The following is a 14,246-nucleotide window of genomic DNA, read 5'->3' on the forward strand; positions in this document are numbered from 1 at the left end:
ATCCAGAGAGTAGTGTATAATAGACTGCCCTCAGTAGAGAGGGGCCGCAAGGTATTTCAGGTCCAAGGGTTGTGTAGGAACTTTGTGGTTGAATCAGCAAGTTCTGAAACTCCCCTTCCTGGGCACCATCAAGGTTCCAGAACATTCCAGACTCTTAGCCAAAGCATTGCTGGGCAATGCTTCTACCCACAGACAGCTTGCTGACTCCAGGCCAGGAAGTTTGCCTGTAGAGCCCAAAGAAACATCAAAACCAATTAAAGTAACCAGGCACGGAATGGCACGGCAAACCCTTGTAATCCCAGCACTTGGAAAGCTGAGGCAGGAGAATTGCCTCAAAATAGAAGGCTGAGTGACGTGGTGTGCCCAACAACAATACACATTCATTTAATACCTATGGGGGTGGCAACTAGGTGTGTGGTCCTGGGGGATAACAACAGGAAGTAGGAGTCAACAGGATAAACACCTTCTGTTTACAGATTCCAAGGCAGTTCTCTCTAGGGAGCCCCATGGCGTGGAGGTGGGGAGCTTTTCAGAACAGAACCAGCGATTTTTATTTCAAATTTACTTTTCCCCATATTTTACTTCGGTTTTGGGGTGCTGGGATGGAAGGTGCTGGCGCTATACGACTGAGCGCCATCCTCAGCCCTCCCACTATTTTTTTTTAATAAGGGCTGGAAGAGCGGAAGCTGAGGGACGCCCACCTCCCGGAGCCCACAAGGAAGATTCCAAGGCGCTGACTACATCCTTGTTTTGAACGCGAAGTTTCTTCTCCCAGAGCTGTTTCAAGGGCAGATATCCTCCCAAGGGCCCAGCGGTGGCGGTGTCCGCCAGATCACAGAAATGGGACGCCAGAAAGCTGATCCCGGAAATGTGCTTCGGGGCTCAGCCAGGATGGGAGGGTGGGGAAAGCAAAAGGAACGTGCGTGGGAGCACCTGAAAACAAAACTCTCGCTTCCCGTGTGGTCGCGACCCAAGTTCATTCGAGAACCAGAGTCTCGTGGTTGCTTTTGGCCGGACGGTCGAAGGATCGTCTTTCCCTGGCCTCTGAGCGATGGCGGCGCTGTGGTCCGCCCCTGCACCCGAGAACCCAGATGACAAGCGCGATAAAGCTGCAGGGCTGGGACGGCGCCCGGTGCTCCGCAACCCGCGCGCAGTTCACAGGCCCGGAGCGCGTCCCGCACTGGCGGGTCGGAGCTCGGGGCCGCCACCTTCCAGGCCCCGAGGGACTGGGATCCTCGCATAAGGCCCTCCTCCCGGCCAAGGTGGAGGAAGTTGCCGGAGAGGCGGGAGGGGGCCCGCGCCTGTTGTTTTCCGCCAGCCGGGCGGGCTGGGCTCAGGGGCGGGGCGCGTGCCCCAGAGGCGATCGCCAGGGCTCGGCCGCAGCATCCTAGTTGAGGAGCCCCTTGCAGCGGGCCCGGGAGCCCCTAGAGCCCCGCGCACCCAGAACCCCGCGCTTCCCGGGCCGTAGATCTCTGGCGCAATGGCCGGGCTATGCGTCCTGCTGTGCCTCGGGGCGCTTCTGACCCGCCAGGGCTCCGCAGGTAAGGGACCCGCCAACCCCAGCATGGGGATCTGAAAGCTCCGCAATCACTTGCGGAAGGGCCCACCGAGGGGCACGTGGAGGGGAAAGTGGTGGTTTTATTTATTTATTTTTCCCTTTCCTTTTCGTTCCTAACTCTGCTTTCTGGTTTTGCCCGCGGCGCCGGCGCACCCCAGTGTAAGCTTCCGTTTGTGTCCGGCTCCCCGCCTCTCCCAGGTTGACCTGGGCTTACACCTGTAACTTGCGGAGTTGTTTCCCCACATCCTTCCTCCCGGAGTGAATCTACCTGTGCGGACCCGTGAGTTCCTAGCTGCGCCTTCCTCTTCTCCTCTTCTATTCTTTTTTCTGTTTTATTTTTGCTTTTTCTTTTAAAATCATTTCAGACTTGACCAAAAATTCCTAATATACCCCGTGCAGTTACCAAAAAAAAAAAAAAAGCGCGGGGAGGATTGCTTAGTAAAATACGTAGACGGTTGGGAAAGGATGTTTTGAGTTCGCCAGCAAATTCGTGTCAACTGTGTGCAGAAATGTTTGGCGGGGAATGTGGGGGGCGGGCAAACGAAGCCAAGGTGTGGGTAATTCCCCAAGATGCTTGGGAAATGCTATTTTTGTGCATGTCCCGGGTCCACCCCATCCTCCTGCTATTTTTGTAATAAGAGGTAAGCTATTATACCTGAGCTCCCTAGCAGCAAGCGGCAGAAGTTCCTAATGATGATGCCCTTTCTTTCGATGTACTTATTTATTTACGTTTGCTTTTAATTGTCATACAAAATCATCAACATTGTCCGTAACCTATGTTTCTGATGTATGGAAAACTCTGAAGGTTTCACAGCACAGGGTCGGCTCTCCCACCTGGGACTGGGCAGTAATTCATCTTCTGCGTTGTTTAGGAAATACGACCCCAGATTGGTTCCACTTTCTCTTGCTGTTTTAGCTCCAGTCCTTTATGGTCATTGATGTCTCTTTCTTTCTTTCTTTCTTTCTTTCTTTCTTTCTTTCTTTCTTTCTTTCTTTCTTCTTTCTTTCTTTCTTTCTTTCTTTCTTTCTTTCTTTCTTTGGATTTCTCTTTCTTCCTTTCTTCCTTCCTTCCTTTCTTTTTTTGTTATTTCTTTCTTCATTTTTTATGGGTGATGCATATGTTCTAGGTAGCCACACCACCAGCTCCAGTTATAATCAGTTCTTGATGGCTTTTCTGGACATTAGGGGTCACTGTCAATCTTCTGTCCTGGAGCTGGAAGGAGCCTGAAGGTTCATTCATTGATACTGGGATGAAGTTGCTTTCAGAGTCACCGCCGCGCCACTTCTTCCCTCCGCGGTTAGAGTCATGGTCTCACTGGATAGTTCCGGTTGGTCTCAGATTTGTCTTCCTCTCACCCCGGCGTCCCCAGTACCAGGATTCTAGGCATGTGCTACCCCGCGCCCCCGACTTTCTGCTCAATAATTGCTATGCCCAGACCCTCAGGCCGGCTTTACCTGTGTGTCTGGGACGCCCAGGGGTTGTGCATACTTTAGTCGTTCCTTTCTCAAGTTGAGAGGTGGGACAGGTGTCTTCCTTCTGACTCTCACCTACACGTGACATTGGTACTTCAGCTTGTCACCTGGAGGGTTGTTTGGATATGCCTCCGGGTGTGTAAATGAGGATAGCTCAAGATGAGCAAGGGGCTGGAGGAATAAGCCTGGTCTTGCTTAACTCTCTCCCTTCTTTGTTACATAATGTGAATTCAAGGTTGCCCCCCACCCCCCAACAAAGCGTCTGCAGCAATGAATGATACTGAGCAGCGCAAGCATTCATTACTTTGATTTTTAGGTTTTTTTTTTTTTTTAAATTTCATTTTATTTTTCTGTGGGGGGGTATGTGTGTTTCATGGCATGTGTGGAGGTCAGAGGACAACTTTGGGGGGGCAGTTCTTGCCTTCCACTGTGTGGGTTCCTGGGATGAGGTTTGGCATTGAGTACCTTTACCCACTGAGTCCCTCACCGGCGTTGCTGATACTACCTCTTACTCTGTCCAAAGTGTGAGACCCAAGTAAATCCCTCTGACCTGGAGCACTCCCAACCATGACTGTCCTGCGTCTCTGTGGACACGTGTGGAGCCCCGGAGCATCAACGGGGTATTGAGGATGTGTGTGACCAGCACGTGTGTGGAACTGATGTGTCTTCAGGAGCCTCCCTCTCCTTGTCCATGGCAGACATCACCAGTCGATGACTCTTCTCTGAGGCCGAGCAGCTTCAGCCGCATCACTGATTAGATGATTTCTAAGGCCATATTTAACTTCAGGTGTTGCAGGCAGTGGAGTGGGCAGAGCCAGGGGAAAACCAGCCAGGCTACCGTCTTTCTTGGAGAAGACAGGAGCTCCGGTGTCGAGGTTAAAATTGCATGAAGGCTGTTCCAGGCTAACAGTTCCTTATTCCTTGGCTGAGGACTACAAAGGGGCAGCTGTTGGTCTCATATAACTCTGTAGTGCATCTTTTCCATGATGGAAGTCACCATGTGAGAACCTGGGTTGGTAGTCTAGTAATTTGAAAATGATGTGCGCTCTCTCTCTCTCTCTCTCTCTCTCTCTCTCACTCTCGATGTGCGCTCTCTCTCTCTCTCTCTCTCTCTCTCTCTCTCACACACACACACACACACACACACACATAGGGTCTTTTCATAGCTCAGGCTGGTTTTGAACTTGATCTTTCTGCCTCAGCAGGATTGCAAGCGTGTGACACCAGGCTCGGCTGTGACAGGGTGGTAACTCGTAAATTATCACTTTCAAGTGTTTCTTGCTGTGTGAGTGTCTAGCATCAGCTGATTCTCTGCCTCACAGACACTGGCCTCCCCCCCCCCCCCCCCCCACACACACAAACATTCTTTTCTTGTTTGAAAGCCTTTCAGGAGTGCTGTAATCAGGATGGACAGAGACTCAGGACTTCTCCTTTTTAAATATTTATTTAACTATTTTATGTGTATTTGGTGTGAGGGTGTCAGATTCCCTGGAACTGGAGTTACAGACAGTTGCGAGCCAGCATGTGGGTGCTGGGAATTGAACTGGGGTCCTCTGGGAGAGCAGCCAGTGCTCTTAACCGCTGAGCCATCTGTCCAGCCCATCTCAGGATTTCTTGAGGCCTGGTCCAGCTTCAGTCTTTTCTTATCACAGGAGGGACAGCAGCTCAGACACCCATGGCGAGGTCCCCACGAAGGAGGTGGCAGTTCTTTTTAAATAACAGTTTTATTGAGATATAATCGACATACCACAAAATCTACCCTTGGGCCCCTTGGGCTGGGGACGTAGTTCAGTTGGTAGAGTGCTTGTCTGATGTGAGTGAAACCCTGGATCCCAGCTCCCCATGAAACCCAGCATGGTAGCTGCACGTGTCTGGGGAAGTGGATGCAAGAGGATCCTGATTTTGTGGTTATCCTAAGCTATGCAGTGAGGTCAAGGCCAGCTTGGACTGCTTGAGGCCCTGTCTTAATAAAGTATAATACAGAACAAAATAAAAACCACTCTGTTGGGCTAGCGATGTGACTGTTGGCAGAGAGCTTGCTGAGGAGGTGACATGAGTTCCATCTTGGGCACCCTCCCCACTGTGGTAGAAGGAGAGAAGAGACTCCTGAAAGTTGTCCTCTGACACCCCCCCCCCCCCCCCCCCCCCGTGTACTGGATGATATGGGGCACAGCAACTGCCACCCCACCCCCACCCCCCCGTTTGTTGTCTCCAGGACATTTTTATCAGCCCAGCAAGTTCTGCTCAAATTCCCATCCCTGTGGCTTCTCTAGAATGGGGTGTTGATTGTGGAGAGTGCTGGAATAGTCTCAGTAAAAATGGACAGCATTTACTGGGCGGTGGTGGCACACACCTTTAATCCCAGCACTTGGGAGGCAGAGGCAAGTAAGTGGATCTCTGAGTTTGAGCCCAGCCTAGTCTACAGAGAAAGTTCCAGGACAGCCAGGGCTACATAGAGAAACCATGTCTCGAGAAAAACCACCAAAAATACACACATAATTAATTAATTAATTAATTGGACTGCATTTGTTCCTTGTTCCGCACTGTCTAACCCCTCTGATCAGCTGTCGCTTGCCCTTCAGCCTTGAGCAGGCGTTGGAATCGTCCACAGAGGGCTAGCCACTCCTGGTTCTTATTGAGATGGTTTGGGGGTGCTGACAATTTGTCTTTCTGACAAAGCTGTCACTTAGGGTCCAAGCATTTTCTCGCCCCGCCGCCACCGTGTTTCCTTGAGTCAGGGTCTCACTATGTAGCCCACACTAACACCTAACGTTTGACCTTCCTGCCTCTGCCTCTTGAGTGTTGAGACCCCATATGGGTGTCCTCACATCTAGCTTTGGGCTTTCTGGGCATTTGAATTTGCTGTTCCCTCTGCCTGGGACTCTGGCTCCTTCTGAATCCATCCCGTGCCTACTTGTCCGTCAGGTCCCGCTCTGCTTCCTGAAGGAAGTCTTACCTGGCACATCCCTAGCTGCCTTGGGAGCCCTTCCTGTCTCCCTGCCCCTCACCTATACCCGCCTTGTCAGTTGTGTGTGTGTTTTCCCACCAGCCTGTGAGCTGAGTGGTTCTCCTCTGTCACCGGCAGATCCATAGAGCCCAGCACAGGACTGGTCTCCCAGTGCATGCATAGTATGCGCTGCCAGCCCATTGGAGCTGCCGGAAGTGATTAACTCCAGGGGGAGGGAGACCGGTAGGTCTCATCCCCACCCCCACCCCATCTGGGTGTCTAGGCAACAATATGGCTGCCTGGCGCCGCCGTGTGATTGATGGCCGCATGGAGAGGGCCATGCTTACTGCTCAGTACCGCTGCTGTGATTGGATAGGCAGTTCTGCTGCTCTGGCCCGGGTCCTCACATGTGAGGATGCCCAAAGGCTGATCTAGGCACTTGCAGCTGGAACCTCTGAGCCCCTCGGCTCTGCCCCATGTAGGGGGTCATGCTCGCCCAGCAGCTGAAACTACTACACCTGTCCTTGTGGACGGCAGAGCAGCAGAGGATGAGAAGGGGTCCCTCTGAGGACGTGGTGGCCCCCCTCCATGGGTTTCATTTCTGTTACTGATAAGGGTGGGAAGAGTTTGTTTTGTCTCCCGGTTCCCGGGGGTGCAGTCCATCATGACAGAAGGCTTGGCAACAGGAGCTTCAGGCCATCCCCTTTCAGGGGCCTCCCTCCAGAAGCAGAGAGAAAACAGAAACGGTGGTGTGGGCAGGCTCAGTAAACCTCAGAGCCCACCTCCAGTGACTTATTCCTCCAGCGCAGCTCCACCCCCTGAAGGTTCCAAACAGTGCCCCCAGCTGGGGACATGAGACTGGGGGACATTTTACATTCAAACCACAACACTGCTGCTGAATATGTTTAATAAAATAGCTGGGGACTTGGCTCTGGGTTTGTTATGCCCAAGTTCCTGTCCCCAAATGAATTTAGGGAGCCAGATTTCCAGTACAAATTACATGAGGGTTTTTAATATTCAAACTCAGGTTTGGACCAACACCTTTCCAGCACCCCAGTATGGGGGGGGATGCAGAGAGTGTGTCAGGGAGCCCTGGGAGGGTAGGACTTTTAAAGGGGAAATGAATCAGGGGAGTGCGTGTACTGTTGTTTTGGGATTGGGTAAAGAGGGCACAGGGTAAGGTAGTTTCTGAAATCGTTGGTCGGTTTTTCGGCATGAAAACCTAACAAAGGGCCATACATTACTGACAGATATCTTCAAGGCCAGGAAGCATCTAAACCTCCTTAAATTTTATGGCCCTGCTCCTTCCTTAGCTCCTTAATTGGCTATTTTTAAAGGTGTCTTTTTAAATTTCTGCTATTGCTGCATATTTCTGGAGCTGAGATCTGTGTGTCTGCCCCCCCCCCCAGCTCATTCTGTGGCTTAAGATGAAGCCCCTTCTTTAAAATGGAGTTTGCAAAATCAGGTTCTCACAGGTTCAGTCCCCAGCTCTGAACGTGAGACCCTGCCTAACACATGCGCTCACACATGTGAGCTCAGGGCCAGTCTGGGCTGCGTGAGACCCTGCCTCACACATGTGTTCATGTATGTGAGTACCACATGCTATAAAGAAGGAAATTCTTCCTTTTTTCAAATGGTTGTTGCCCATCAGCCAGAAAAGGTGTTAACAGCTTGACCTTCCCTTGCAGACCTAGGTGCTGTGGCCATTGTCGAGGTTCATGAGAACGTCACTCTACACTGTGGCAATGTGACAGGCCCCAGGGGCGCCGTGACCTGGTACCGGAACGACTCAGAGCCCGTCTTCCTGCTCTCCTCCAATTCTAGCCTCCCTCCAGCCCTGCCGCGCTTCTCTCTAGAGGACGCAGGTGCCCTGCACGTGGAGGCACTGAGCCTGGAGGATGACGGCAACTACACCTGCCAAGAGGTTCTGAATGAGACCCGCTGGTTCCCTGTGTGGCTGCGGGTGGCCAGTAAGTGGGACTGGACAAAGGGATGGGCTTGGGGAAGAGGTAGGTCACTGTCAGCGTGGGCTTGAGTGATAGGTGATTTTAATCTGGGTAAATTGGAGGCCAGCCTGAACTCCATAGAGAAACCCTGTCTCAAAACAAAACGAAGAACTGGCCAGTGTCTGTGGAACTGCAGCCAGGGTTATCCGCTGTCCGTCACACGCACGCGCACACACCTGCAAACAAATGCACAAATGTCCCCGAAATCAAATGAGACTTTGTACTCCCTGAACACATCTGATGCAATTGGGACTGTGGGAAGTCCTTCACTGGGAAATGTAGGCCCGTGGGTAACACAGATCTCTACAAAAAGTGGGGCGGTGCCCTGAGACTCATCTGCAGCAGAGCCTTCTGGGAAGGAGTCCTGAACCATAGACCCTTCCGGATCCTCCTTGCTTGCTCCTCATTGGCCACTGAGGAAAACTGTGGCTTTGAAGGGGACTTGGCTTCCTTTTGCCCAGGGGGTTTGAGGGTGCTGAGTGTGTCCCCGGAAGGGCCTGGTGCTGCCTGTCCTCTGCGGTCCACACGCCTGAGCTGAGATCTAGGCCCTGCTGGCTCGTGGCTCCTCAGCCTTCAGTTTTGTAATCGTCGGTTTCAGGGTCACGGTGAGTTCTGCTGTGCCCGGTGCACTGATAAGGTAACCAGGCGCAGTTGACTCGACCTTGGCCGTGTGCCTGGGGTCTGCTGCTTACAAAGGTGCCTGGTTTCCCGTGGGAAAAATGCATCCCAAGGTCCTAGCAATCAGTGTATCCAGGCCTTTGCTTCCTGCCTCCCTCGGATCTCGCATCCTCCCTCCCCATTTTTCTTTTTGGAGGCGGAGGGTTGTGGAGATAGACAGGTTCTCACTGTACAGATTAGGCTGGCCTTGTATTCACAGAGATCTGCCTGCCTCTTTCTTTTATGAAACAGTCTTGTTAAGAAGCCTCAGCTGGTTTAGGAGTAGAATGCTTACTTAGCAAGAGTAAGAACATGGGTTTTGATCTTTTATCCCTAAAAGGGGAAGGAAGGAGAAGAGGGAGGGAGGGAAAGAGAAATGAACTTACTTATAGGTGATCCTAGCACTCTGGAGGGAGAGGTGGAACTATCGTGAATTCTAGGTTATCCTTGGCTACATAGCAAAGTCGAGGCCAGCCTGTGCTACTTGTGACTCCAGTCTCAGAAAACAACAAAAACCCACAAAACACAACAACAATAAAATCCCTTGCAGCAGTCCTGCCTGTCTTCCCAGCGCTTGGGTCACAGTTTCTGTCTAGGTGTTTGAATGGGACTCGGAGAGAGTCAGGCCCTCGGTTTTCTATCATTTCACTCAAATGGTTGGTAACTTGGTCGTGTGTGCGTGTGTGTGTGTGTGTGTGCGTGCGCGCACACGCCATCTTAAGGAGAAACATTTGCAAATATTCTATGCCTTTGGGACCAGGGAGGAAAAATCCCAAGCTGTTCCAGGCTGTACAGGTTCTTATCTGTAGGTGATCTTGGTTAGCCAGGACGCGTGCCACAGAGGTGTGTGTGTGTGTGTGTGTGTGTGTGTGTGTGTTTGTGCGCGCCTCTGTCCAGCTGTGTCTACGCTGGGAGGCTTCTGTCACCAGTGTCCCCTGTGCCCCAGTGGGAGTCAGTTTTCTGTAGGCCATGGTGGGAGGGATTTAGCCCACCTGGTATGGGCACCGCAGGAGGATCGCACCCGTCACCCCCACCCAAAGAGTATGTAGTGCTGTGTTCTGCTAAGGGTGAGGCTAAGACTGGGCACGTGGCTCAGTGTGTGGAGTTCTCATCTCTCATATGTGAAGCCCTGGGTTCACCCCCCCCCCCAACCACAGAAAAGCTAGGTGTGGTGATACCTGCACTCAGGAGGGAGAAGGTCAGGTGAGACATTCGAGGGTTTCCTTGGCTAGGGAGTTCATAGCTAGCCCTGGCTTTGAAAAATGAAAATGAATGGGGCTGGAGACATAAACCAGCCACTAAGCGCAGCACTGGTCGCTCTTGGAGGAGACTCGGGTTTGGTTCCCAGCACCCGCATGGTGGCTAAGAACCGTTTGTAACTCCAGTTCCAGGCGGCCTGATAACTGCATTAGGCATGCACGAGGTACACCTACACACATGCAGAAAAACCACCATACGTGTAAAATAAAAGCAAACAAATATTGAAGTAAATAAGGTCAGATGAAGAGTGGGCCATAGTCGTCTTAGGACTCTGTTACTTTGATCCAAAGGGTCCAGAAGCTCTCCGACACATACTCCAGGGCTGTTGAAGCTGTTAATGTCCCCATTCGCTCCTGGCTCCACATGGATGTGGGATGGGGTGGGCCGGCTGACTGCTTGCTCTCTGTAAGGTTGGAGGGGTGGTGAAGGTGGCTCAGATTTCAACTAGTCCTGCAGCCTTGGTGCTTCTTGCACAGTGTTTTCTCAGTGTCAGCATTTGGGAAGCTGAGTCCTGCAGCCGAGTGAGGAGGCCGAAGACCAGCCCATGAAAAACCCAAGTCAGATTTCAGGGTACACTGAGCAAGGCTCACCCTGGGTCTAGTTTTCTCAAGCCGAGCAGTTGGAACTGATTGGCAGGAGGACATTGAGGAAACAGGCTGTATCAACTGCCAATCCCTCTTGGCAGTCAGCTGGGGCTGGGGGCTAGGTCATGGTCCTAGCATCCTGTATATCTTGTCTTGCAGTCTCAGTGAACTTCCTGCAAAGCGTGCCTCAGGGACGGTCCATGCTCCCTGGACTGAGCGTCTGTTAATAGAGTCCTGCTCGTTGTTGACGAGTGCCGTTGTCGAGGAGTGCCGGCATAGTTTCACGGTGCAGAGCCCTAGAGAGGGAGTAGTGGGTACGCGGAGGGGAAATCATTGGCCCCATCATGCTCAAGGTTTGATTAACTTGGGTGTCTTAGGGTTTCTGTTGCTGTGAAGAGACACCATGACAACTCTTAGAAGTCACCATTTAATCGGGTTTGACTTACTGTTCAAAGGTTTAGTCCATTGTCATCACAATGGGACAGGGCAGTGTGCAGGCAGCGTGCTGGAGATGCTGAGAGTTCTGCCTCTGGATCCACAGGCCACGGGAAGTGAACGGAGACAATGGCTGTATCTTGAGCATGGGAGACCTCAAAGCTGGCTCCCACAGTGACACTTCCCGACAGGTCCACACCACTCCAACAAGGCCACATCTCCTAATAGTGCCATTCCTAGTGATCTTATGGGGCCATTTACATCCAGAGCACCACACTTGGGTTTGAAGCGCATGTGGGTGCTTAGAAGAAGCCGAAGGGAGAGATTGGGCTTTGGGCTTAGGATTCAGTCCATGGGGTCCGGGATGAAAGCTGGCTGGCTGGAGTAGTATTAAGGAACTTGGGCGTGGTGTCACAGGTCCATAATTTTAGCAGGGGGATCAAGAGTTCAAGGTCATCCTTGGCTAGGATGCTAGTTTGGGGCCAGCCTGGGCTACCTGAGAAAACCAACACAAGCAGCAGCAACAAAAGCATGGTATAAGGGTTGGGGTGGGGCTCAGGGGTGAACTGCTTGCCTGGCCTCACCAGGTGAGACCTGTGTCAAAAAACAAAAGATTATGTATATATGTGTATGCCATAAAGAAAAATATAGGATGTCTGTGGAGATCAGAAGAAAGCTTCAGAGCCAGGGAGCTGGTCCTTTCAGGCTGCTGTGAGCCATCTGGCTTGGGTACTGAGAACAATACCCAGGTCCTCTGCAAGGACAGCTGCTGCCTCTAACCCTTGAGCTGTCTCTCCAGAGCTGGTTTTTCTTTTAATATTTTTTAAAATATATTTTTTTTTACTTCTTTTTTTTGGGGGGGCAGGTTTCAAGACAGGGTTTCTCTGTAGCTCTCGCTGTCCTGGAACTCGCTGTAGACCAGACTGGCCTCAAACTCAAAGGAGATCAACCTGCCTCTGCCTCCTGAGTGCTGGGAGTAAATATGTGCACCACCACTGCCTGGCTTTGCTTTTTACATTTTTAATTTAAAGTGTGTGTATGTGTGTGAGCTCACATGTGCCGGGGTGTTTGTGTGGAGGTCAGAGGACAACTTGGGGCCAGTTCCCTCCTTCCACTCCGTGGGTATGGATATCATACTCAGGTTGGAAGGCTCGACGGCAAGTATCTTTTCTTGCTTGCACTTTTTAAAAGTTGATTTATTTATTTGTGCATGGCGGAGTGGGTCTATCTATACCTGTCAAGGGCCAGAAGACAGCTCGGGACTCCGCTTTCCACTTCCCTGTGTTGGTCAGGGTCGCTCTCATGTGCCCAGCTGCATTGTACGACTCTCGCTTCCCAGAGTTTCTCTGGCTTCTGCCTCCCATCTCAGCACAGGAACACTGGGAGGCTCACACCACCACATCCGCCTCGTACAGGGATTCTGGGAATCAGACTCCAGAATTCAGGTCTGCACGGCTCGTGCCTTTGTGTGCTGAGCCATCTCCCGCCCTGTATGATCCTCCCACGTGACTCCTGTCTAGTGATTCTTGGCAGCAAATTCTACGTCTTGCTCATTATCCTGTTCAAAAGCCCTTCCCAGCTACTTTCTTGAGATGCACTCTGTCCAGGCCAAGCCACCAGGACTTGGGAGACCAGAGGTGTGAGATTGCCAGTCCCTCGTGTTGGTCACCAGTACCCCAGTACTCCAGCTGAACCCTGTTTAGTTGGAGGGATGCCAGGGGAAGACATGCCCTAGGACCTGTTGGACCGCATACCTGACTGACTAGCTAGTGTTGGTGAGCATTCAGGCACCTCCCAGGCCACCACATGAGTCTCCCCAGATCCTTGAAGGGCAGGCAGTATGGCTCTCAAGAAGCCACCTGACAGGATGTTGTCCTGATCCAGGTGTAGAAGAAAGCACACTTGTAATCCCAGCAATGGGAGGCTGAGGCAGGAGGAGCTCGAGGTAGAGGCTGGCCTGGACTACTTAGTGAGGTCCTGGGGAAAGGTGGTACTTTCCACTGAAGGGCTGCATAGGAAAATCTTTGCATCCCACAGATGATTTTTTTTTTAAAATTTATTTGTTAAGTATACAATATTCTGTCTGCATATATGCCTGTCGGCCAGAAGAGGACACCAGATCTCATTACAGATGGTTGTGAGCCACCATGTGGTTGCTGGGAATTGAACTCACGACCTTCGGAAGAGCAGGCAATGCTCTTAACCGCTGAGTCATCTCGCCAGCCCCCCACAGATGATTTTTCTGTTCCCCACTGACCAATTTCTGAACTAAATTCCACAGCCGGAGATGAATGAGTTCCTTTGCTGAAGCTTCAGACTGCCTGGGCTGTTTCCTAAGAGAGAGCTCTCTGAGGAGAGGCCCGTGAGCAGCCATTAGCTGTGCCCATTTAATGTCTTTTAATTGGCGAACTAATTTATGTTTCTTTTCTTCCCCTTTATTTTTAATAATTTTTGTTTGTTTTTGAGCAGGGTCTCCTTATGTAGCCCTGCCTGGCCTACAATTCTATGTAGACTGGGCTGACCCTGAATTGACAGAGATCCACCTGCTTCTGCCTCCTCAGGCCTGGGATGAAAGGTTTCCCTCCCTCTGTGCTCGTCTTCCCCCTCCCCCTCTTCCTCCTTTCTCCTCCTTCCCACCCCATCACATTTGTGGTGCTTAGCCATTGAACCCAGAACCTTGTACCCACTAAGCACACAGTGCACCTCTGCACTGCTTCCCCAGCAGGGAGCTGTGCTCTTTTTACCAAAGGGAGCTTGGCATCTTGGATGCACTGGGTAACACCTTGCAGGGCATTTTGGGGGTCAAGACAGTTCAAGCCTGGGTGGGGTGCAAAGCCCTGCGTTTGATACCCAGTCCTGAAGAGAACTAAGATGAGGTCCGCTCTACAAACCGTGCTGGGTATTCCTGCGTGGGGGATACTGTCATCACCCCCTCTTCACAGAGGGGGAAACTGAGGCTAAGCAAGGATGAGGAAGTTGCCTGAAGCTACACAGCTGGAGTTCAGTCAGGCCCGAAGCAATCGAAGCAATCGTTTCCTGTCAGCCTGCTGTGTATGTGTGTTGGGGCGGGGGACCTGGAGGATTGGGTTGTTGACAAGACCAGCCTCAGGTTCGCGGATACACTAGGGCACCTCCCAGGAGCTCGGCATGTCCAGTGGTTAGGGAGAGAGCAGCCGCTCTCCAGGGCCAGCGCGATTGAGGAGAAAGACCCAGCGCTTTTCCTGGGCTCTGGTCTACCCCCACAAAGGACAATTCCAGCTTCCCTGAGAAGAGCCAGTGTCCCCTAAACCACTCACTGTGCTAGGCTGAGACCCGGCGAGCCCTGG

At 51.8% G+C, this 14,246-nt stretch overlaps 1 protein-coding gene across 2 annotated transcripts in view; it reads left to right on the forward strand.

Annotated features, from left to right (window-relative positions):
* Nucleotides 1-926: 926 nt before the first annotated feature.
* Nucleotides 927-14,246, forward strand: part of Vsig10 (V-set and immunoglobulin domain containing 10) — a 30,682-nt gene continuing 17,362 nt past the window's right edge. The window contains exons 1-2 of one of the 2 annotated variants that reach the window (XM_038345890.1): nucleotides 927-1,541; nucleotides 7,667-7,948. In XM_038345890.1, the coding sequence (XP_038201818.1) occupies nucleotides 1,481-1,541; nucleotides 7,667-7,948 (343 nt within the window). In that variant the 5' untranslated portion in view covers nucleotides 927-1,480. The remainder of the gene's footprint in view (nucleotides 1,542-7,666; nucleotides 7,949-14,246) is intronic. The other variant, XM_038345889.1, reaches the window with a different exon arrangement.

This window comes from Arvicola amphibius, chromosome 10 (assembly GCF_903992535.2).
Source record: "Arvicola amphibius chromosome 10, mArvAmp1.2, whole genome shotgun sequence".
Classification (NCBI taxonomy): Eukaryota; Metazoa; Chordata; class Mammalia; order Rodentia; family Cricetidae; genus Arvicola; species Arvicola amphibius.